The sequence below is a fragment of the Lepidochelys kempii genome, chromosome 16 (genome assembly GCF_965140265.1).
Source record: "Lepidochelys kempii isolate rLepKem1 chromosome 16, rLepKem1.hap2, whole genome shotgun sequence".
In the NCBI taxonomy this organism is placed as follows: domain Eukaryota; kingdom Metazoa; phylum Chordata; order Testudines; family Cheloniidae; genus Lepidochelys; species Lepidochelys kempii.
In genome coordinates, this window is record NC_133271.1 from 19,016,354 (window position 1) to 19,041,551 (window position 25,198).

The window sequence follows — 25,198 nt, forward strand, 5'->3', positions numbered from 1 at the left end:
GCCCCGGAGGGAAAGAAGAGTGAAGGAGGCTTCATTCCTTCTCTCCCTCCCTCCTAGTGCACTTCCTCCCCAAAGCCTGCTCCATAGTAAGGGAGAGACAGGAGAGGGGCCATGAGCTGTCCACAAAACCCTGGGGAAAAGGGGAACACAGAGCTCTGGGCAAGCGTGGAACAGCAGATCCCAGTATGTGTGGAAGGGGAAACAGAACACACCTATCAGCTTTAACCAGGACTGTGACTGATAGCAACCATTAACACATTCCAGCATAACATCCCCATCTCAGCTCTGCTCATGGATAACATACAGAGCTTGGCCTACATGAGCAACGAGATGTGCCGCTCTGTAGTTATTTATACTGTGATAACACCCAAAGGTCTCAATCAGTACTGATGCTCCATTGTGCTAGGCACTGAACATATAGAAGGACACAGTCTTTGCACCAAGGAGCTTACAATTTAATGTAAGAATGCTAGCAAATAAAATCCACTCCTGGACGAGCTGCAGAACTTTGTAATAGAAGGAATACATTTCTATATTACATGTCTTTTTAAGTCTCCACTGGATTGCCTCTAAGCAGATGCACCACCTGGGTTACAAATAAATCTTAGAGGCAAGGACAAGTATTATATAGAATCATACATGTTTAAAACTATCATAAGAATGATTTAATTATCCATAAGGATCATTATTTCTAAGAGTTTCACGGCTCATTCAAAAATGAAACCAGCTAGAACTGAAACACACTGGATTTGTTGCTCTGCATTTCTCAAGTTCATAGGAAACTGAAAGAAATTACCAAAGTCATAATATGAAGAAGCCTAGACATGCACATACGCCTGTTGAGAGGCGGAAGGAAAAAGACTGAAGCAAAATATAGATACATCTCCCAGACACCTGAAAATACTCTAATTTCCTAAAGAGCACACTAAGAAGAAGAAATATTAAAAAAAGAAAAAAATATTAAAAGAACTTGAAGTCTCTGACACACAAAAACCAGGAAATTCACAATCAGAGGGAGGGGAGTGATAACATATCACCCGTGTTCCAGCATCTAGGCACAGCAAGGTCTACTAGTGCAGTTCAGAAGGTGCCCTGCTCTGCCGAAGTGCTTGTTCGACCTGCTTTTAAAACACAGCTAAGTTGGACCTTTTCTGCCTCTCATAGACCTTCCTCATTATCCCATTGAAACTATGCAGTTCAGGCTGCAAAAACAATGTGAGCCAGTGTCACTTCCCAGCTTGAGCAATATGCCAAATGCATGAGTTCTGTGGCATGGAAGCCATTGCATACAAAGCCCCACACAGCAGGGCTAAGAACAGGTGAAAGACCATGAAAATGCGAGACACGACAACATCTCTGCTGATAACAGCAGACACTGTGCTCTCTCAGAGCTGCAGCCTGGCCAGTACGGGAAGCAAGTCTTCTCTGACTTAGTTTATTACTCTTCTGTGTAACTTGTAAGCAAACAGAGAAACAGTTCCACTATTTAAGAGACATAAAATAGCAGGTTCCCTGCTTGAAATACTGATTACTGTAATTTGAAGCAACACAGAAAGAGTACAAATTGTAAGCAATGGAATATATTATTAAAACTGGCCATTGCCCACTGGTACTAATGAGAAATTGATGGGTTACTATCTCATTTTCAAACTTTTTTTCTGGCAACCCAGTTGAAGAAAATTGTTGATGCCCGCGACCCAACGGAGCTAGGGATGAGGGGTTTGGGAGGTGCTCAGGGCTGTGGCAGAGGGTTGTGGTGTGGGGGTGAGGACTGTGGGGTGGGGAAGAGGGTTGGGATGCAGGATGGGGTCAGGGCTCTGGGCTAGGGGTGCAGGCTCTGGGGTGGGACCAGGGATGAGCGGTTTGGGGTGCAGGAGGGGGCTCCAGGTTTGGGGGGGGGCTCAGGGCTCTGGGCTGGAGCCAGGGATGAGGAGTTTGGAGTGCAAGAAGGGGCTCTGGGTTTGGGGGGGCTCAGGGCTGGGGCAGGGGTGCAGGGTTGGGGGCCTGGGCTTACCTTGGGCAGCTCCTGGTCAGCGGCGCAGCCAGGGTCCAGAGGCAGGCTTCCTGCCTGTCCTGGCACCGCAGACCATGCTGTGTCCCAGAAGTGGCCAGCAGCAGGTCTGGCTCCTAGGCGGAGGCACGCAAGCGGCTCCGTGCAGCTCTCGCCCACAGGCACCATCCCCGCATCTCCCATTGGCCGGTTCCTGGCCAATGGGAGGGCAGAGCCAGCGCTCGGGACAGGGGCAGTACATGGAGCCTCTAGAAGCCAGGCCTGCTGCTGGCTGCTTCCAGGGCACAGCGCGGTGTCAGAACAGGTAGGGACTAGCCCGCCTTAGCCGGGCAGCACCGCCAATGGGACTTTTAATGGCCAGGTTGGGAGTGCTGACCAGAGCCGCCGCAACCCAGTGCCTGACATTCCGCGACCCAGTACTGGGTCACAAACCGCAGTTTGAAAACCATTACACTAGATAACAACCCAAGCTACTACAAACAAGGCAACCTTCCACACAAGCTCAACTATCATCTACTTAGAAAGAGCTTATGGATGGTTATTCAGTAAGCTGAAGGTCTGGAGACTGAAAAATACATATATCAGCATTGTAATAATGGGTGTGAATGTAAAACTGTACAGTAGGGACTGGGTGGGAGAAGGAAACTGTTCCCCAGGGAGAAGGCAGTGTGGCAGCTCATTTACAAATGGTCCTGTCAAAAGAAAGCATTTAATTGCAAATCACAGACTAAGAAATGAGGAAGACCTTTAGAGAAATTTACTGGAGTCTCCTCCAAAAGAATGAAACACAAATGCCAACAAAGCATGTTGCCTGCTGGAGCCTGCTGCCACTTCAAGTCACCAGACCAAATGAGGCCTTGTACAGGACTCAGAACCCTAATTTTTGGTGAACATTTACACTGACATCCTCACCACTGTTTCAGTCCCTTTATGCCAGGTAAAAAGGCGAGAGTGATGTGAAGGGGCTCTGAAAGCCCACAATGTGCCTATAAAAGGATGACCTGGCGCAGGAAATGCAGAAGACAGATGTACAACTACCTTCCAATGACCTCCTCCCAAGCTCTGGCCAAGGGGATATACTAGAAGTAGGGCTGCAGTATGCACTTCTGCAGAGATTTTGGGCAGCACTGCAGCCTATAGTGTAGTTAGGGGAGGCTGCCATAACTTAGACAGGCTTCTGATCAGTCTAAATTTTGGGCCCATGGAGCAGCCCAGAATCAGAATGGCACCAAGGTGTCAAAGCCATTTGAGCCCACCCCTCCCTTGTGAGCTGCAAGCCCAGTGCTGTGCCCCTAAGAGAGACAGGCCAGAATAACACCCTTAGTATCTTATGTCAAGGGCAGGTTTATACTGGATAGTCAGATACTACCACCACTTAGTCTAATTGGCACTTTTGCAGTTCCCATCTGTTGATCTCAAGTGCTTTACAAACATGAATTAAGAGCCTCACAACTCCCTTGTGGGATACATATCTCCATTTTATGAACTGAAATGCATGGAACAGTTTGTGTGAGAAGCAGACACCATTCTACCAAAGTAACAAGTTATGCCAGGGGTTACCAACCTGCGCCTGAGAAGGAGTGAGAATTTACCAATGTACATTGCCAAAGAGCCACAGTAATACGTCATCAGCCCCGCATCAGCTCCCCCCTCTCCCAGTACCTCCCACCCACCAGCAGCCCCGCCAATCAGCACCTCCCCCTCCCTCCCTGCACTTCCTGATCAGCTGTTTCGTGGGATGCAGGATGCTGGGGGCGGGGGGGGGGCGGAGAGAGGAGCAAGGGCATGGCAGGCTCAGGGGAGGGGGGTGGGAAGGGGTCGAGTGGGGGCAAGGCCTGTGGCAGAGCCAGGGGTTGAGCAGTGAGCACCCCCCAGTACATCGGAAAGTTGGCTCCTGTAGCTCCAGCCCCGGAGTCAGTGCCTATACCAGGAGCTGCATATTAACTTCTGTAGCCACATGTTGGCCACCCCTGAATTATGCCATAAAAACAACAAAAGTGAACAAAACAAGGGCAGAACTTAAACCCACAGTCCATTTTAATTCTCACTTTAAAGAGCTAGCACTTTCCACCATGCAGAATAGGGCAGAATAAATCGTCACACAGTGCTCTCAAAATGTAATGCTCTATATAAGCGCTAAGCAGTAGAGTTTTATTTATTTATTTGCATCCTGCTTCGGGAAATGAACTGTATTAAAGGAAACTGGATCTGTTTCTTTAAATAAGTATTTCACTAGGACTACAAAACATATATACAGAACATACCTGCACTCATAGCCACATGATACAAGTTCTTATTCAACATCCTTTACACACAGCATCAGAGAAAGCCTTAAATTAAAAGAGAAAAGGCAAGTGCTAAGGTGTGATTTACAAAGACTGGAAAATCACTCCATGATTCAGAAGAAGATAGGGAGCAATACAAGGGTAAAAACAACCCACAACTGTAGAGAACTGCAGGGTGGAAATAACTCAAAAGCACAGCTAGGAAAGTATTAAACCGGGCACCTGAATACACCAAGTATAAGTGAAACTGTTCCATCTATTTTTGCATACCCAGCTTCCTGACACATTCATCTTTTGGAGCAAAACTGTCTATTCTTGGTTTCTTTGGAGAAAATTTTGCATTCTTGTTCTCTTGCTGTTAGGCAAAGTGAAAGTGCAGACCGACTGGCAGCACTTTCACCACTGTGTCACCTAGATGGGGAAGTGGGTCCTGAGGCCCAAGTACCCCCACTGCTGCTCAGAACTTCCCAAGCATCAGCATGACATTTACCCCATTCTCATGAGTTTCACAACTGCCCAGGGAGATGTGAATTGCAGAAGTGAAACTGAACAAAAGAATACTGTGACCAGCATCCTAAGCAGTGGAACTTTCTGCCTACACACTGAGGACGAAAGTGCTGCATTGGCTCTACCTAAGGTAAACCAAACAGGTTTTGTACCCTAGAATGAGTCCAGGGAGTGTCCAAACTAGCCTTTACAAAGGTTAACTACCTTGAGGTAAAACACATCAGGGTAGACAATCCCTTAGGAGGTTTTCTTTGCAACCATAAAGACTAGAAACTTTTATTTAAAAATGAAAGCTAAATTTTTGGGAAAAAATCAATGTCTTTATACTTGCCTCAGCTGAGTATATTTTTCCAAGTTCTACCTAAAATGCTACATTAGTTTACGTTAAAAGGCAGAGACAGGCATATCAGAATTCTGTACCCATTGTATAGAATTACAACTGTTATTTTATATTTCAGTACTATAACATTGTATCTTTCAATAAAAACTTCCAAGCAAGTAAAAATGTGAAAGCAGTTACAGATGTAGCCGTTTAATCATATTTTGTTGCTGATCAGCTAAGGCGGTATCACTTCCTATTGATATTAAGGCTTTCCCGAAATTTTTCATATGGTTTACTCATAACAAACTAGCTGCTTGGCAACTGTTGGAATTAGTGAGTAGCTTCCTGCCTTAAAAATAATCTACATATTTCAGTGCAGAAGAGAATTTGGAAACCAGACTCTATTTAAACAATTTGCGATAGGTTTAAAGATATAAACTGGCCACATGCCAGCGGCACTCCCTTAAACAATGGTTACACCCGCTATACAGCTGAAAAAGAAATAGCTGAAAGGGAATACATTTTATACAAGTTCCCAGGGTAAAAAACATCCTACAGATGCCGGTCTGGGATTGATATTGTTCCAAATATAAAACTAATATTTTACTCTAAAAGAAAATTTCCTTCCCTGCCCCCAACAAATTCACATGAGAAAAATTCCTCCACTCTAAGCTCCCTCTTCTATCTATCTGATGTTTTATAAATAGAAAGAAATTTTGGCATTTTTTATAAAAAAATACAAAATACAATTGCTGCAGACCAATTTTAAAGCTTTGGTTGCAACTGTAAGTAGCATGCAATAAAGACGGTCTACCAGCTGTGGACAATTGTGAAACTCTCAATGCTGATTTTACACTAAACATAAATGTTTGCAATTTGTGCATCCTAGCAAGTCCCTGTACACAAAGGCCTTCTTGTATAGCAGTGCAGCTTACAATGCAGCCACAGTAGGACAGACTATCAGTACCAACATTATTGTTTTACTTTCATCTGTTGATTTACCCATTCCAACAACAGACTCCTTTCAGGAATAAGCATTATAATACAGTATTGAAGTATTATTAGAAGTGTTATGATGGGTGAGTCAACAGATACAATACAAAAGCATTTCTAAGGACACAGTCACACTGGTTATTTTGTAAGCTGCTCTGTTACACAAAATGATGGCCTTCATGGACATGCGCTTGCTCATGCATTCCTTAACAATTCCTTTCTATATTTCAGTCTTGCCCTTTGCTGACCACACAGCCAAATCTAAGCAAACACTTGTGTGTTGATATTTGTGCACAGATGGAAGACTAGATAAAGGGGGCACAGTCAACTTGATATTAGTCATTTAAAAAGAAAAAAGTAAGTTAGTTTCAGGCAGTGCATCTAATCCTGTGCTCCTCGGCCAATTGCTGTGGTTTTACACTCACAATTTCCTATTTTTGGAATGTTCGTTCTCCCATGGTGCTGTGTGAACGACTCACACAAAACAAGAGAGGAAAGTGACTCACTAAACAAGGGGAAGATGAGAATGACTATACACAAAGTGCTGTCAAATACATTAAGCAAAAACTGTATTTCCCTCTATTCTCCATCAACTCTAGTAATCTCAGGTGTTACATGTAAGAACAGTAAGTAAACATTTCTCAGGAAAGCGTATTTTTAAATTGTTGTTATCCCTTTAATTCAAAACCACCCAAAATGAATCTTTTAAGAATGAAATTACCCATTGTGGGATTATCTGCTAATCAGTTTTAATCTCGAAACAGGTGCCCCAAAGTTATAGCTAATTAAGAGTTCAATCCTGCAAAACTTTCAGCACCCCCAACTTTCAGTGAAGCCAGCGAAAGCTGACGGTGCTCAGCACCTTGTAGGATTAGGCCCTAAGGTTCATTTGACTGAAGCTCTTTCAGGAGAGCCCTGGCTATGTTAATGAATTGGCATCAGTGTACCTACAAACACCTAATGTAGACAAGTTGCACTGGCATGAGGCACCTGTCTGATATAGGAGCCGAGTTGTACCTGGATGATCTTGGTATTGGGTTGGCTGAACTTTTAAGTAGCCCATGTGGGGTAAGGTGGAAGCACCTAAACCAGAGGTGGGCAAACTACAGCCCGCAGGCCACATCTGGCCTGTCCCCTGAGCTCCCAGCCAGGGAGGCTACCCCGGGCCCCTCCCCTGTTGTCCCCCCTCCCCCGCAGCCACGCTGCCGCACGAGCAGCACGGCTTGCGCCCGCCCACCTCCCAGGCTTTCCAACAAGCCTGTCCTGATGCTCTGAATGGCCTGGTAAGGAGGTAAGGGAAGGGGGGGTCAGGAGGTCCCGGGGAGCAGTCAGGGGACTGGAGGTTCAGGGAGGGGGGCAGTCATGAGACAGGGAGTGGGTGGGTTGGATAGGGGGTGGGGTCCTGGGGGGGGCAGTTAGGGACGGGTGGTCCCAGGACAAGAAGTGTGTGTGCGGGGTGGGTGGATGGGTCAGGGGTCCCGGGGGGCCTGTCAGGGGGCAGGGGTGTGGATAGGGGTCGGGATGGTCAGGGGACAAGGAGCAGGGGGACTTACATAGGGGGAGGGGTCCCGTGAGGGGGCAGTCAGGGGACAAGGACCAGGGAGTTGGATGCGTGGGAGGTTCTGAGGGTGGCAGTCAGGGTGTGGATAGGGGCGGGGGCCAGGCTATTTGGGGAGGCACAGCCTTCCCTACCCGGCCCTCCATACCGTTTTGCAATCCCGATGTGGCCTTCAGGCCAAAAAGTTTGCCCACCCTGACCTAAGCTGATGCTGGCACCATCTTGTGGCAGGTGCCCAGTACAGGAACTTGCTGATTTAGGCTCCAAATCCAAAAAGGTAACAAAGTGGCATCCGAAGGGCATCTCCTCCTAAGACTGGAGCATCATTTGTAACCCCCCGGGGGATAAATGCAAACCAAGGGCTGTGGTACTACTCTGGGGGGGCTAACCAAGGGCTGTGGTACTACTCTGGGGGGGCTGCCCCTCCAATACACTTGATGTTGGTGCCGGCTGGGGAGGTCGAGGTCCTCAAAAAGGAGAGGGATGCTAGCGGACAAGTGGAGGCGCCTAGAGACTTTCCTAGTGTAATGAATGGCTCCTGCTGTGGTGGGAGCCCCCAAGAATTTGCAAAGGACCACTTGAGTGACTACACTTGGCTGTTTTCTGGAGGAGAACCTTGGATATAATTTGACTAAGAGATGTGACCTGGTTAAAACACATACCACGTGTCCTTGCCTTTTTCCACACAGTGAACACATCAAACATGGTTTACACCAGTGCCGCTTACTTTGGTATGCTGCCAAATTAAGCAGCACCCATGTAAATCCTGCTTTATGCCAATGCAGTGCATCTACATTAGGATTTGTGCAGTGTGCATTTCCTTAATATCCACAGGGCGTTAATTTAAAAGCGGGCGGGTGGGATGCCTCACAAACTACTATGCAGATACTTTTTCACACCATGATTATACACAGCAAGATACATAAAGACCAGAAAGTATGAGAGAAAGAAGGACTAGGACGCCAATATTTCCCACAAAATACACATCTAGAAGGTGGTTGGCATTTCTCTTAAACGAAAATGCTGGGTCACAATTGTGACTACAATTCTACAAATGTATCGGTCACAGACAAGCGTGCAATGTGTGATCAAGTGAATCAAATTTCTAACCATTGCAAGTCTTTCCCCTCCTACCTACTGCATCTCATTCTTCCACTACAACCCTGCCTCATCTAGGAAAGCATTTTGTTGTCTGTAATCCACTCATTTCCTACGAAAGGTGTTAGTTTCATTCACTCACCCACGCTGTGTACAAACATGTAAATCATTAGCATTCCCATCTTGCAGAGTAGACAACCCCTCTCTGGAGGGATTTCACAATGAGACGTATTCGCAAAAAGAAAAGGAGTACTTGTGGCACCTTAGGCACTCCATTTGTAATGATCACTTTTAAAAAATATCCAGGCAGACAAACTGCCTCCCCCGTTTGGTCCAAGAGCCAAGACAATTACTGAAAGCCTGTGACTTGCTTCAGTAAACACAGCAATGTGATGATTCCAAACTGATCTGTCTTATTTTCTGTGCGGAGGGCTATGTAAAAATGACAAAAATATTAAAAACCTCAACTGTATTTCCTCTGCCAACCAAAATCTTGGAAGCTCTGGCCAAAACCACTTTTTTCACCCATCACATGGGTTGATTTTCCGGAGATTCTTCAGCTGGCAAGATCCAAACGGAGTGAAATTCACAACTCTAACTGGTTAAAAATCTTTGGGAAGCACAGGTCTTTTAAGTTCCTTCTGGGTTTTTAGGAGAGTCTAAGCATCATGGCCTACAACAGTCTTGACAGACAGAGAGACAAGGCAGGTAGGTCTGTCTTCTCTTTCCCTAACCAGCAAAGTGGCACCTTGTCTTCTCTAGCACCTTGTCCCGGTCAACAGCACAGTCAAAAACACTCTGCCAGAGGGCACGAAATGGTGAGACTGTGGGGGAGGGAGCACAAGAAACTGCACGGTGTACATTTAATAAGAAAGCAGAAACTTTTCTATCAGGTTTAATTTGTTTTACTCTGACAGTATTGACAAATGAGTAATGAAAACCTTGCTGCAGTCAAAGGCTCTTCTTCACAGCAGCACCAGCTAACAAACTGCAACCGCAGCTACATCAATACCCAGGAATTTAAGAGATGGTGTCATTACGAACTAATGAGGGTTGGGAGGAAAGAAGTGAAACAGGAGTTTAAGACTGTTCAAACAAACAAAGATCTTTCTATGCCATACCAACACAAAACAGCTCTTCCAGTTTCACATCGAAAACAAATCCATGGCATTTATACCACGGAGCACTAGCATTCCCATCACAGTGTCACATGATTATAGTGACAGGTTTCAGAGTAGCAGCCGTGTTAGTCAGTATTCACAGAAAGAAAAGGAGTACTAGTGGCACCTCAGAGACTAACCATTTATTTGAGCATAAGCTTTAGTAAGCTTATGCTCAAATAAATTGGTTTGTCTATAAGGTGCCACTAGTACTCCTTTTCTTTCTATGATTATCGTGGTGGCTGAAACTTGGTAGATTAGGCGGTCAAAAGCCTTCAGACATCACATACTTAATTTGAGAAGTATTCAAGGAAAAAAGCAAACAAAAGTAAATAAGGGTCAAGTTTGTTAGCTGTACATACCGGACACACTGGAATGCTGGTAGCCCATGCGTGAATCTTATTTTGCAGTTATTCTCCATGGGCACCAGACTCTGTAACATACACCAGAATTTTCTACAAGGAATTACTGTTTTTCAGCAGCAATCTTAACAAAATTTGGGCACAGAGACTAGTTTCTCCTAAAACACGGTTTCATTTGATGCAGGAAATGTTTTGAAGCTCAGGAGTGGAACCGCTGATTGTCTGGGTGACCAAACATTAGTAATCTTGGATCATGTCATTTATAACAGCCATAAATACACAGACAACTCAAGCAGTATTAAAACAACCATACCAGTGGTCAACCTAGCTTTCAAACATAGCTTTTGTTACTCTTATGCACCTCTGTACCCAGAGAACCTCAAGGTTTATAGATTCATTAATCTGCTCAGCTGTCAGACACAATTCTCTTGAACCTTCAAACAGAACAGAAGGAAGTATACAATATATATTCAGGTCACTACTGTGAACATGGGCAAGGAGGTGGTAATGCTGGAGAACTGTCAGGTAAATACATTTTTCCTGTGTGGCTATATCTAGTAAAAAGCCACTAAGATCTAGATGGCTTATGCCAAGGATGCAAGTTAGACCAGACCAGTCTTTGGTCAGAATGATGAATTTTAATCCTTAACATCCTGGCATTTCCCAAGCTTCCAACCAAATGAAAAACTTAGAGAAACGTGTACCTACATATCACTTATTGTACATCTGCTGTCTCCAAGGAGGTACTAAGTATTACTGTGAAATATTCTCATAAGAGTTAAGGTCTGGTGAACAAAGATGTAAATCAGGACAAAATCTAAGTGAAAGAGCTACCAATATACACATATAGAATTTGGATAATTGCTTTCACCTGAGTCCAAGATTAGAAGAAAAAACATTCACCTAAGTGATTTTTTTTCTTGTATTTTTCACTGCAGATTTTAAACAAACTCCCTTTTTAAAGAACTGTTAAGAGCACATTGGCCTGGCAGGTTTTTCCCAAGATACTTCAGCTCTATATTTTAAGTGCAGCACATAACCCAATCTCTTAGAGCAGAGGTTCTTTTCCTTTCTGAGCCTCCCCCGACACCACCATGAAACTCCATACTTGCCTGTGCCACAATAACTGGTTTTCTGCATATAAATCCAGGGACAGCATTAGGGGTTAGCAAGCAGGACAATTGCCTGGGGCACGAACTACATTGCTCAGGCTTCAGCTTCAACCCCAGGTGGCGGGGCTCAGGGACCTGGGCTTCAGCCCCATGTGGTGGGGCTTCGGCTTTCTGCCCTGGGCCCCAGAGAGTCTAATGCTGGCCCTGCTTGGAGGCTCCTCTGAAACCTGCTCAAGACGGCCCCAGACCTCTGGTTGAGAATTACTGTCTTAGAGGACATGGATGAGACTGATGACACACACACACTATTTGCCAGTGGTATAGTAACCTTTCAGTCTGGCGTTGAGTCATCCCTTGCTGACGGAGCGGGATATTTTGTTTCTCCTTAGTCTGAACAGCACAAGGGAGATGACAGTTTGTGTAAATACTAACCACACTGATATTGAGCAAACGCTTTGCTGCCCATAGGTTTTTCTTTCGCTGTCTCTGTAGCAATTTGCATACAACACAGTTTTGTTCGGGGTTCTTTTTGGTCTTCTCCACTTTTATTTCTCCCCTAGAAAGTCAGGTAACAACATTTACAGTGGCCACCACACTCAAGCAGCACTGTGTTTTTCTTTGTGCCAAAAGAAATATAATGCAAGCCAAACTGTGAGAGGCAGAAATAGAGGAATGTCCTGACCATTTCCAGTTTAGCCAGACAAGTGTGTAACAAGTGGTTTGCTAAATTAACTTGTTCACACTAATTATTACTACGTTAGTAAGAAATCATAGCCCCAAGGAATCATTAAAACCTACAACTACACCTACAACCCACAGGATACTAAGGACAGAAATAGGTGACTAACGAAGACTAAACCCTCAAGTTACAGCTCAAATGCTTTCCTACCTCCACTTACTCTATTCGGGTTCTTATACCGACCGGGCCAATCAGTATGGTATCTGAGCCCCACTTAAGCCAGTTTCATTGAAACAATACTGAATCCTCATTTCAGACATACCTGCCTTGCCAATCTATTTGAAAATGTTTCAACACAGGAAAAAAGTGTTGTAGCTGTATAGCTATAATAATAGCCAGAGAAACAGAGGTCTTATTCAACCAATTTAAGTCAGAAGAAAACATAATTGGCCAAATCCTACAAGCCTTAGATGGCAAAATCCCCATTGATCTTAATGGGAGTTTTGCCTGAGCAAGAACAGCAAGATTTGGCCCAATAGCTCAAAGGTAGTCTCATAATAATTGTCATACATCAGCCCTCAATTGCTCTTTGTTGTTATTGACATTTTCCGCCTCACTCCTTGTAAGTATTATTAAGCACATGATCTCAGTAAGCTATTGTTTCTTAATTTATGTTTCTGTTAGTTTGTTTTATTTATTTTGGATTCCATGGTTTTTCTGAACAAAAATTGCTGGAAAGTTTCCAAAGAATCTCAAATGTGATCCACTCAGTGTTTCTGTGAAACACTCAGAAAATGTTTCTGCTAGAGGCCCGTCTGTTGGACAGTTGGGTTGCTGCTAGCCTCAAGTGTGGAATTTTGCTGCTGTAGGAGAATTTGATGACCCATCCCCCCAGGAAAAAATTCTGACAATTCTAGGAATCTGACAGGCTCTGGGAATTTTTAGACTGAAGACCCTGCATATATATATCTGGATATTTCAGACCTGGTCTACACACAAAGTTGTACCAGTCTAACTTAGGCTAGGTACACATTACAGCTTAGGTCAATATAAGTTATGCTCCCTGAGCAATGTAAATTACACCGATCTAAGCACCAATTTGGACAGCGCTATGCCAGTGGGAGAGCTTCTCCCATTGTCATTAGATTAAAACATCCACACTAGCAGTGGTACAGTGGCACAGTTGAACTGCTATAAGCTCTGTAGTGTAGCCATAGCCTAAGGGTGGGATTTTACACCGATTTAGTTAAATTGGTGTAATTTTGTCCATGGATGCTGTTGAATCAATTTAAACCTGGTTTATATCAGTTCACCTTGTATCAGTAAATTTACAGGCACAAGGTAAATCAACAGAACCAATTTTAAACTGATGTAAGTGTACCCACAGAGGAATGACTTTACCTGGGGAATAAGGAGGAGCTGATGAGCTTCCAAGTAACAAAGAACCTATATCCACCCAAATCTTCCTAGGCTTGTCTATATACAGAAATTGCACCAGTTTAAAAAACAATTTAAATTAAAGCAGTGCAACTCCATGTGGACATTCTCATATTTGTTTAAAACTGGTTATGATTGGGTTTATTTCACACCTGTGAATTTACCAAAGCAAGGTAAACCAATTTAAATCAGGTTTAACCTGATTTAAGAGTGTCCACACAAAGCTGCACCACTTTAACTAAACAAGTATAAAAATCACACCTTTAGTTAAACTGGTGCAGCTGTGTTTAGTCCAAGCCTTCACAAACAAAAACATAGGAGGAAAATATTTGAAACATAATTACATATAAGCAGGCTTCTCTCTGAACACATAACAATGAAAGTTTTCCACAAGGAGTCAGTGGTTCTTTAAAGGGGCACTGTCAGCTTGAATATTTTGAAATTGAATAATTAAAAAAAAATCCATTCTGATAGAGCATCTGTTTTAAACCGTGCTTCTTGAAATGTTTCTTAAATTCCTTTAAAATACTTTATAAGGGTTCTTCCGTTTCCCTGGGCATCATTAATGCATTTTTTCAGAAAGATGAAAACTTAAGATTGATTAAACATGCACACACAAAAAAAGGAGGGGGAGCTTTATGTAATTTCAGTGTAAACAGTCTGGCACAATGAAATCAACAGAACCTGTGAGAACTCAACACTGCCAGGGATCAAAACCAAAGTGTGCAAACTACATGAAGATGTAGAGGAAGCTGCCTGCATCGTGCCACACCACATACTCCATAATCCATTACATTTATCTGCACAGTAGCTCTGTTAAGTCCACAAAGTCCCCCAAATGACAAACTCTGGCTAATGTTGGTGTAACGCCAATAAAAAGGCACAGTCATCACTTCGGCAGACTTTTGTGTTTCAAATAGTATTGTGCTACTAGCCAAAGTCCACATTTAAGAACACTGAAAGGATTCACAGAACACTATCATCTGGACTTGGTAGGAATGCACTGTAAAACCAGAGCTAAAATATTGATCTTGCCCTAAGCCCTTTATTGCATGACACTTATGTTCAGGAAACTTTCTAAATATGGAGTACATTCCTCAGGTTATTTTAACACCACTTGTACAGCAGGGACTGGGTGGTTTGGTAGATTAGAAGACTCATCAGAAAAAAGTCCTAAAAGATTGGAGGATAAAACCACATATGCCACACAATGTAAAGGCAGTATTAAGAATCAGGCTGATGAGTAAATAAGATGATATTGTCCACAAACTAGAGGTTAACAGCCGTAAAACCGCACATTAGGTGCATTGGTCAAATTCTATAATGATACATGTTACTTTCTCAAACATTCAAGACTGCAGCATCCAGTCACTAACTTTACAAGCTACATGTGTTATGTATGTTTCAGAAACACATTCACATGACAAAAACTTAAGATTTAACTTAAGATTTGTACATGTACGAAATAAGTTAAAAATGTCTCAACTGTGGAGAAATTTGAATCCCTTATATACTGTTTGAAAGGTATTTTGAAATAAATTACCAAAATAATTGAAACAGGAGTAATTATATTATGTTATTTTGACAAATAAAATATGCAGAATTTTTAGGCACAGAATTCCCCAGGAGTATTAAATCCACTCACTGCAGGACTTGAGTTCCATTTCTATCTGGAGACATGAGGAGTATCTCATCTGCAGTCTTTCAAAAAGGTCCTGTCTACAATACAAAATGGAATGTGCTTTCCCATGTGGGGTACAATCATATTGTAACATGGTCTCCTTCAATGGGAGTACTTTGTAGAGAAGACAGGCCCTTAGTATTTCTCCCTTAACATAACAATGCACGAGTGTTTCATCAGTTGCACCTGCAGCGCTACCAGAGCCCTGACCTGGATCACATAATGTATGACAGTTTCAGAGCATTGGGAAACCCCTAACATGCATGAGCATAGATCCTATTCCTGGGAAAATGAAGCAAGATGCTGGAAAATGTTGGACTGTTAGAATACCATGAGTCTAAACCCCTGCACCATGCCCTCCCCTTTCCCAGGTCACCCACATTGAACTGACCATCCTTCTTGGTAGTTAAGGGGAAATAAAAAGGTGAAAGAAATATGCAAGTAGGAAGCTGCCCAAGACAGAGACAATTCTGACAGTTTAGCTGCTTATAGGTCAGATACCATAATACTTGAAGTCACTTAGCTAGATTTGACATAACATGAAGTGACAATGTAAAACTGATTCTCCCACACATATTATATGTCAGAGCTCCCATGATACTAGAGTCAATGAATGTTCAGATACAGACTATTAATGCTCCCTTTCCTGAACATCTGTTACACTTCCCTGTCCCCATCCACTTCTACCTGGAAACACTACCTCCCCAGGTCCAGCAAAGAACAGTGGTAGCAGTGGCAACAACCATGAATGGATTTAACATCAAGGGATAATGTTAACAATGAGGGGCTGTATGAGTGAACTACAATACAATATAGAGGAACTGGAATTCATCTCGTCTATGGAGAGGCTTCATGTGCTGGGTGAGGACAGTACTGCTGTCTCAAGTAAATGAAATCTTGTGTAGACGCATTTTTCTATAGGCAAAACTATAAACAGTGTTCAGAAATATCTTTTAAGAGTACAGACTGCAGCACTGGTATTTCAGGAGTAAAGTTGCCAGGCTGTAGTAAAATGGCAGTTTGTATGGCAGTACTGGAGAATGTTCCTGGGGCAGCATGCTCCCACCTGTGAAAATCCCATTTTACCTATAACAGATGACACAGAAAACTTATATTTAGATGTAAATAAAGATACATTCTGTCAGGAGTTCATGTATGCTCGATTCATCCCAGCAGTTCTGACCAAATCCACTAGCACAGCACCAGACTGAAAAAAAAAAAATCAAATTAATGGAACTGTCAGGCCAATTTATGCCCCAAAATTAGGTTCTATAAAATCAAGATTACACAAACTAGCATGAACAGAAACATTTCCATGGGGTTTTTGACATTTATTTTGTCTGCAATTGAAACTGTTTTTTTTTTTTTTAAAGGAAATAACATTCTCCTAAAATATTTCCAACCCAAACGTTAAAGGATCCTGCTAATATACAGAAACTAGAAACAGAGAGTGACTAGAAGCTGATTAGTCTATTATTTTCATTGTCTGAGATGAAGTTCAAAAAGTAGTGAAGCATCAATAGTTACAGTCAATGTTTGAAACAGAATGGAGAGAAAATGAAGGACCATCATATCGAGTATGGAAAGCTGTATGAATGATATTCGTCTTGTGCCTGCATAGGACTTTTTACTAGAAGCAGGCTCTGCTGGAACTGGTCTGGAAGACCAGACGCTCTGTAACACTACATAGCTGGCTACCACCTTAGAGTCCCAGCTACACAGAGACTGGTGATGAGTGCCAAGTGCCACCCTTTTTGGATGACAGTCAAATACTGTCACTATGTCTCACATACTGCCATTGTTGCAATGGCTTAACCATGGTATTGTTTACTGATGTAACTAGAGCAACCTGAGCTGAATAGACCAACCGGATTTGAGCCTGAAAACTCACTGCTGACACCAGAACAGCTAGCCTGATTTAACCAAACCAGGAGCTAAGAAAGAGTCTGCAGAAAAATCTAATCACAGACAAAAGGGAGAAGGGTGTCCTAAAGCACTTGGGAACCCCCTTCATTGTATTACATTATTGCCCAGAGGTCCCAAACAGAACTGCAGCCTATTGTGCTAGCCATCATGCAAACACAAGGTAGGAGACAACAGTCCCTGTCTTGAAAAGCTTAGGACTAGTCTATGCACAGTTTTTACTCCCAGTATAACTATTTCTGTCAGGGGTGCGATTTTGTACAGAAAGAGTTATATCAATACACCACCAGCACAGTGGGGTTCTGGTCCATGACTTGGGCTCTTGGGGCTACAGTAATACAAGTAATAACAACATCATCATCATCATGATGGATGCAGTTATACCGGTATAAAGCTGCTTTATCCCACTATAGCTTATTCCCCTTCCTGCCTAGGAATAAGCTATACCAATAGAAGTACCTTTACATTGGTATAACTGCATCCACACTTGGGGGTTTGTACCGGTCCAACTATATCAGTACACTTAAAGCATTGCAACTTGTGTGTGTAAACAAGGCCACAGAGTCTGAATTTCACAGGACAGGTATAAAACAATCAAAAGCTGCCAATGTTCAAAAGGTAAAGGATAATATTAAAGCATTGAATTATGAATGAAACTACTTTCAGTAGGAAAACCATTTGCTGTCGATGTTTGAGAAGCTGACAAATCCCTTTGCTTGCATACCTGTGAAGATTTTTTGTAGCTAATGCAAAGCCAGCATGGAAGTACACTGGCTATTTAAATGAAAAGATTCATTTCAGTACCAGGCAACAGTGCATATAAGAGGTCAATGGGATTTAACTTCTTTGCTAATTGGCACTGGCTCTACTACTGCTGAAACTCATGAGCATTAGCTTCTGAAAAAAACCCTATGGGTAATTGGCTAGGGAAAATGGAACAAATTAAGGCCTCTGCATTTATCCTAACTATGTAAGATAGTCAACGGGGGAAAAATGAAGGCTATTAAGTCACCTTGCCTGTGGCTATCACATGTAATTTATTAGCTTCTCGTGTACATGGAAACTGCCTGGTTTCTGGTGTTTTATCTGGCACAGAACAAGAGTGATGTGTTCCATCATTTCACCTTCATTGCTGTACAAGGATGTTTTAATTAGTTCCGTCTGCCACCTTTCAATAGCAGTAGAGGGAAACATCAATGAATCCGCTGGAACATGAATAGGCAATGAGAGCTTTGGATTCAGTCTGATTAGCCACTGGATGCCATTCCTACTGCCAGATAATAAAATACAAACATTTCTCTGGCTGTGAATAAAGAGCTTCTTTAAAACAAAATTCAGAAATGGATCAGGTTTTACACTCACCTCTGCTTTACAATACCACCATTAGCACAGCTGCAGTTAAGATGCTGTGAGATTCTCTGTAAGCCCTCATTTTTTAGCAGGTTATAAGTCAACTGTAAAAATTCATTTTGCCACTTCTGTATACAGATTCTCAGCTCAGAAGCAAATGTTACACATTAAAGAGATAATACACAGGGCAAGTTATCATTTCCTCTCAGTTTTTAGGGTCTTTCCTAACTTCCATATACAAAGATGATCCTATACCATTGGAAATAGCATGAGGTGCACCTACTAATGCAATAGACATAGTAGTCACTAGTGTACTGATGGAAGTACCAACTGCAACTCAAAGCTTTTAAATGAAAAACTGAAGCCCCAAGGAAACCTATAGCATAGCCACAACTTGAATCCCTAGCACCGGAGCAAATGTCTTCTTTCACTCATGCAACAGACTGTAAAAACTCAAGCTGGTGCTGATAAATGACAAGTCTATTATACATGGGGAATGTTTTTGCAAATGAAGCTGTGGGCCTAGATGAGACAGATTTGTGCCGTGTTCTTGATCAAAAGTAAGCTTTCCATATTCTCTCTACTTGCCAGGAGGAGGAGAACAAGAGCCAGTGAGACCTACCGCAGGCACCTGTGGGATTACACCAAAAGATATATTTTTGGATTCACTGAAATTCAGTCTCACTTTGTTAGAGAACACAAAATGATTGCCCACACCCAGAAAATAAATTTAGCAATTGTTTCCAGTTTCAATTTTTTAGTTGACTAAGTCACAATCCAGCTGCCTCGCATTCCACTGGACTTCAGCTGTCTTTTTCCCCTGCCCACTCCTTTCTTATAACCATTATGAGCATCTCAATCATGCTCCAGTGAGCCCGCAGGCTACATTTTTTAACAGTGTAGTTTTGAAGCCATGCTGTTTTCAACACCCATCAAGCTTACACCCAACATCTTTAAAAAATGTGAAACACTCTTTGTACCAAGCTCTCTGGGAAGTGTCAAGTCATAATCTTTGCCTTGTATCTCTACAGCCTGACTCTACACACAACTAAGCAAGACTTTTTAATAGAAACTTAATTTTCAGTAAAATGTCTGTATGACGACAACATGGGAATGGAATTCAATGAAGATTGCAGGAGATGCTGAAAGTGTGAGTACTGAAAGATACCAACTGATCAGCCTTCCTGACAATGAACTGAGTCCATACAAGGATGCAGGCAGTGGAGAGCGTTTAATCTCCAGTTTCCAGGTCAAGACATTTCATCAGAAGATTATTACTTTGTTCAAAAGCCACTAATCTGGAAAAGGGACATTATGTCGGTCAAATGCAGAACTTCTAATTAAATTGAAAGTCTTCCTTCATATCTGAGAACTTGGTACAGTGGTGGAAACAGAGACAGACATCTGCCCAATAAATCACCTAAATACAATTCAGTACAACGTGGAAGGGACTGTGGAAGACTATATTGATATGAAAATAAGGAGTCAACATGGGATAATTTCCAGATTCATTGAACGATGAAGATATGACTAAAGGTAGAAGAGTCCTTGATAGTTTTGACTTTACTTTTCAAATTATCTAACAGGCAAAAAACTAACGTACTGAGAAATTTCATAATACTCCACCATTCAAATATGCACAATTCAACACGTCATAAGTCAATGTGAAAGACTCTGGCTGAACAATAAAGTTCCCATCAGGATGTATAAATTCTTGCCAGTTGCATTGTGTTATGTCTTTTTATTTAACTATTTCCCATAAGAAAAGGTATCTTGGAATTTCCTGTAGAAGTTTATGCTGACAGTTTAAAAAGCAGGAGATTTTACAGCTTTACTAAACTAATTAAATATATAAGAAAGAGCTGAAGACAATGATGTTTGATGCCTTGGTCTTCTGTGAAAAAAATACCTGCAGTCGGCCACTGAGCTGAGCTAAAGTTTTCATGCCCACCAGACAACACAATGGCCACAAAGCAACTTGTATCTATACCCCAACAACCCGCTTCTGAAAAGACAGATGTATAGAGGATGTTAAAGAGCTTCCTAAACAATGTTAAGGTTAAGAATTTAAATATGCATAGAAGACAACAGTAACCTGGCATATAGCTTCATTCAAACTATTGAAATCCATGTTTTCTAATAGAGAGACCATCAAATGGACCCTGTTCACAGGGAAATTTTTGATTTCTAGGCCAAGGTTTGATTGCGTTTTATTGCTTTCTCTTTTCCCATAGATTTGAAGGATGCAGGATAATTCAGCTCCCTGGAGTCTGTGATCCACCAGATAAGTAAGTTCACGAATTCATCCCTGGTAATGAACAAATGAAGCACAGTCTGCAGCTTTTTCGTCTCTTTCACAGCAACCCCATTCTGGATTTTAGATCAAGACTGCAACACTGACTAGATCAATGGGGTGAAGTGGCACAGGGTCTGGAATGGTGGTGTTACATCGGGAATACTTGCAACAGACTTCATACAAATAAAAACTAAGGCAACCCTGAGAATTACTGTAACTATTCACTGAAAGTCAAGGTTAAAAGCTGCAAACACACAACTGGAGAAAGGAAGAGAAGATAATTTAATATGTATTTCCAATCTGAAATGGAGAACATAGAGGATTGCTTTAAGTATTGGAGAGTTACCTGATTTGAGCCTAAGGGATGTGGGAAATCTAATGCCAGTAAATTGAATGTATCATCATGCGCCGCATTGCCACATGGAACCCCATGATCCTATTTCATTCACTAGTGGTACTGACAGACTCCAAACAGAGCCTTGTCCACCCTTCCTTGGCCAACTGGATGGCAGCTATTATCTACTATTGTTTCTTAATAATTTTTATTAAATCCTATAGCTTAATGGTTTCTGGGATAGATAACATCCTCTTATATCAGATAGAAGCAGGACCCCCGCATACTGCCAAAGGTAAGATATGCTCTCTTTTTTTTCCAGCCAGACTGGAGATATGTTCTTTCCCTCCCACTCAGTATGGATAGTTAGAAAGTCATTCAAAGCCTAAGCCAGCTTTGAAGATACACAGTATCATTCCTTACCTGGCAACTTCATATTTAATTTGCAACATAAATGGATCCACCGTATATTGGCATTCTCATAAGAATGTCTACAGTGAAAGATGTATACTAAGTGCAGGCTATAGCCCCCACGGCACCTGCTATATGGTTCTGTATTTCAGTGTATCTTTAATCTGCTATTGTACACTTTGCAATAGGGTAGGGATAAAATTTCTCTCCAATGTCACAGACTATGTTTATTAGGTGACAGTACTGATTAAACTTATGCTGATTATAACACATACCCTCCCCACCTTCGGTACCATGAGGTAAATATTACTGAAGTGGCTGGCCCCTAAGTCTCCTGGTTTGACTTAGAAGTGGAGTTTCTATCAAAGAGCATTTCCTCTGAGAAATGGAACTACAAACAGTTAAAGGACAATTTCACAGAGTTATGGCTTCCCTTACCGAGCAAACTGCCACAACAATATGTGTCTGATACAGACAATCTCCTGAATGTTTCTGCACAAAGTCTTCACCCACTGCATTCTCACAATTGTACAAGCTACAGTACTTGCACAGGGCTAGGATCCTGAAAGATGCTCTGCGCTCGTCAGTGGATGCTCAGCACATTGCAAAGTCAGGCTCATAGCTTGCCTGTAAATCTGCGTTTTACACAATATGGTTGGTCTCTGGCATAAGCAGGTGCCAATTCCTTTGGAGCTGACCCCATATCTATGCATGCTAACATTTTCAAATCTTACCTAGTTTATCTGGGATGAACAACAATGATATACTAATAAACATTTTTAAAGTATATGCAGGATTCCAGAGTGTAGCATTTTGCTGTAATGCTATGGGAGAAATCCTAGGGAAATCTTGCATGGATTAATATATGATATTTCTGCAATCACATTTGTCCTATGATGCAATGCACACTAGTTAGACAGTAACTTAGTGCTGAGACATGTCCCCCACCCTATGTACTGTATTTAAAAGATGGCTAGCAGGCAATTACACTCACTTATTCCTTGGGGCCGCTCCAGAACCATATCACAGGAAAATGCATTCTGATGCAAGACAGCTCAGAAGCCAGAACAAAATGAATCTGAATGATCAAAAACCAAAATCACTGCCACCAACTTTAGCTCCTTTGCTAAAACGATACTGCCTAGCCAAAGGCTACTGAACATGAATACTATACTCCTCACACATACACTCCCCTACTGTACCTTCCCTACAGGAAACTGTCTAGCTATTCCTTAAAAAGAAAAACACAACTCTAATTTTTCTTGCTAATTAAATGCAGCATAATTAAACTAAATACACTCACTGTTTAATTTGCAATACACTAATTGAATCTTTAAATATACCACCCACACTACATGGAAAAGCAGGGGGCATTCAGCCATCTCAAGTGATAACTGAGAACCTGACATGATTTCCAGGAGTACAGAGACAATATGATTCATGTGTAAGTATTTTTCATTTATGTATCCACGTTTAGAACAGGAAGAGCATCTTCCTAACTGCTCATTGTACTGCAGTCACCCCAGCCTGACTCCAGAGATTTGCAAAGAGGATAGGAAAAAGTGAACGAGTTCTCCCTGAAATATGCCTACAGACTCATTTTTTCTCATCTGATTACCAACAACAGAAAAGTTTAGTAACTTACAATTAATTGTGTGTAGGCCACAAACTTCACAGTGCCACAGGTTTACAGATTGTTAAATTCAAATGACTGTAAAAGTGCCAGGGTGTGCAAAACAACAGAGAGACACAGAGAAATAGATTAGAAGATATTTATGAAATAGTCCTGACGTTCTCACCAGAGAAGGAGTGAGTAATTCCATGATAACCAAAAACTCCTATGCTTAAACTCTGTACCCTTCACTTTTTTTAAAAAAAAAACCATCATCTTAATACAATTTTTAAATCTGTTCTTATCAGGTTCAGTAACCTTTTCTGGGACAGCCCTATACCAGCAGTACAGAAGAGAGCTCTAGAGACCAAGGTAAATATCTTGCCAGGAGGGTGCTTTCAAAGGCACAAGCCAGGCGGCGGGGTTACTCTACGATGGGAGTGACCCACAACACAAAGGGAACAAGAAGCAAGAGGCAGAGCAGGGCCCTTAACCCCGGAGACCGCCGAGGGAGGGACGCCGCGTTGGGACAACAGCTCATTCGGCGGCGGGGCAGGCAGGGCTGAGCACGCCGAGATCTGACCCCTGACAGGAGGCTTCCCACCGCCAGCTCGTCCCCCTGCCGGCCTGCGCGGCAAACACACAGCCCGCAGAAACGCGCGCGGACCGCACCGCACGGCAGCCCCCGGCGCGGCGCCACGGATGGGGGGTCCCCAGCCCTGGCCCCTCCCCTCCCCGGCTCGCTGTCCCTTCGCCTCAGTCACGGCCGGCGGCTCCCCAAGGCTCGACCCCCGCCCCACCTCTCCTGCCCCCCGCGGGCTCCACCTCCCCCGCTGCCCCCCAGGGCCCGTCTCCCCTCACGGCGGGGGCGGGGGGGGTTTCCCCCAGGCTGGGACACCCGGCCCGGGCTCCATCCCTGCCCGTAAGGCCCTGCGCCGCCTCAGGCGGGCTCCGAGCCCCCAAGCCCGGCCGGCGACGGGGAGCAGCGGCGTGCGGGCCCGGTGGAAGCAGCCCGGCTGGCCTCGGGGCAGGGGGAGCAGCGCCCGGCCTTGCCCGCCCGCCCGCTCACCTGCTTTCTCGATCTTGCCGGACATGTCGGGGCCGCGCCGGGGGCCGGGGCCGGGCTCCGCGCGCCGACCCCGGGGCTCAGGCCCAGCCCAGCAGGAGCGAGCGGCCGGGGCGCCCTGCTCCGACCCGCCGCCGCCGCCTGCTGCTGCCGGCCGGGCTGGATCAGGCAGAGACACTGCGGCGGCCTGTAGGCTCCGCGGCGGCGGCGCAGCCACCCCCCGCCCTCCGCCGGGCCGGGAAGGGAAGGGAAGCGAGGGCCAGGCAGCCCGCTCGCACAGCGCGCCCTGCCGCCCGCCCGGGGCATGGCAGCGCCGGGGAGAGGCCCCCGTACCCAGGCGCCACTAACCCGGGGAGAGCCCCTGACACCGGGGGCGGGGGGGCACGGGACTAACCCGGGGAGAGCCCCTGACACCGGGGGCGGGGGGGCACGGGACTAACCCGGGGAGAGCCCCTGACACCGGGGGCGGGGGGGCACGGGACTAACCCGGGGAGAGCCCCTGACACCGGGGGCGGGGGGGCACGGGACTAACCCGGGGAGAGCCTCTGACACGGGGGGGGGGGGCACGGGACTAACCCGGGGAGAGCCTCTGACACGGGGGGGGGGGGGCACGGGACTAACCCGGGGAGAGCCTCTGACACGGGGGGGAGGGGGGGCCACGGGACTAACCCGGGGAGAGCCTCTGACACCGGGGGGAGGGGGGGGCACTAACGCGGAGAGAGCCCCTGACACCGGGGGGGCACTAACCTGGGCCGAGCCCCTGACACGGGGGGGGGAGGACTAACCCAGGGCGAGCCTCTGACACCGGGGGGGGGGGGGGGGCACAAACGTGGGGCGAGCCCCTGACACCGGGGGGGGGGGGACGACTAACCCAGGGCGAGCCTCTGACACCGGGGGGGGGGGGCACAAACGTGGGGCAAGCCCCTGACACCGGGGGGAGGGGGGACGGGACTAACCCGGGGAGAGCCCCTGACACCAGGGGGGAGCCCTTATCTAGGGCG

The 25,198-nt window shown here is 44.3% G+C and overlaps 1 protein-coding gene across 1 annotated transcript in view; it reads right to left on the reverse strand.

The window, feature by feature from the left end:
• Positions 1-24,485, reverse strand: part of RAPGEF1 (Rap guanine nucleotide exchange factor 1) — a 119,949-nt gene extending 95,464 nt beyond the window's left edge. The window contains exons 1-2 of the mRNA XM_073314829.1: positions 24,201-24,485; positions 16,341-16,412 (exon numbers count right to left, since the gene is read on the reverse strand). Of these exons, the coding sequence (XP_073170930.1) occupies positions 16,341-16,412; positions 24,201-24,225 (97 nt within the window). The 5' untranslated portion in view covers positions 24,226-24,485. The remainder of the gene's footprint in view (positions 1-16,340; positions 16,413-24,200) is intronic.
• Positions 24,486-25,198: the final 713 nt, after the last annotated feature.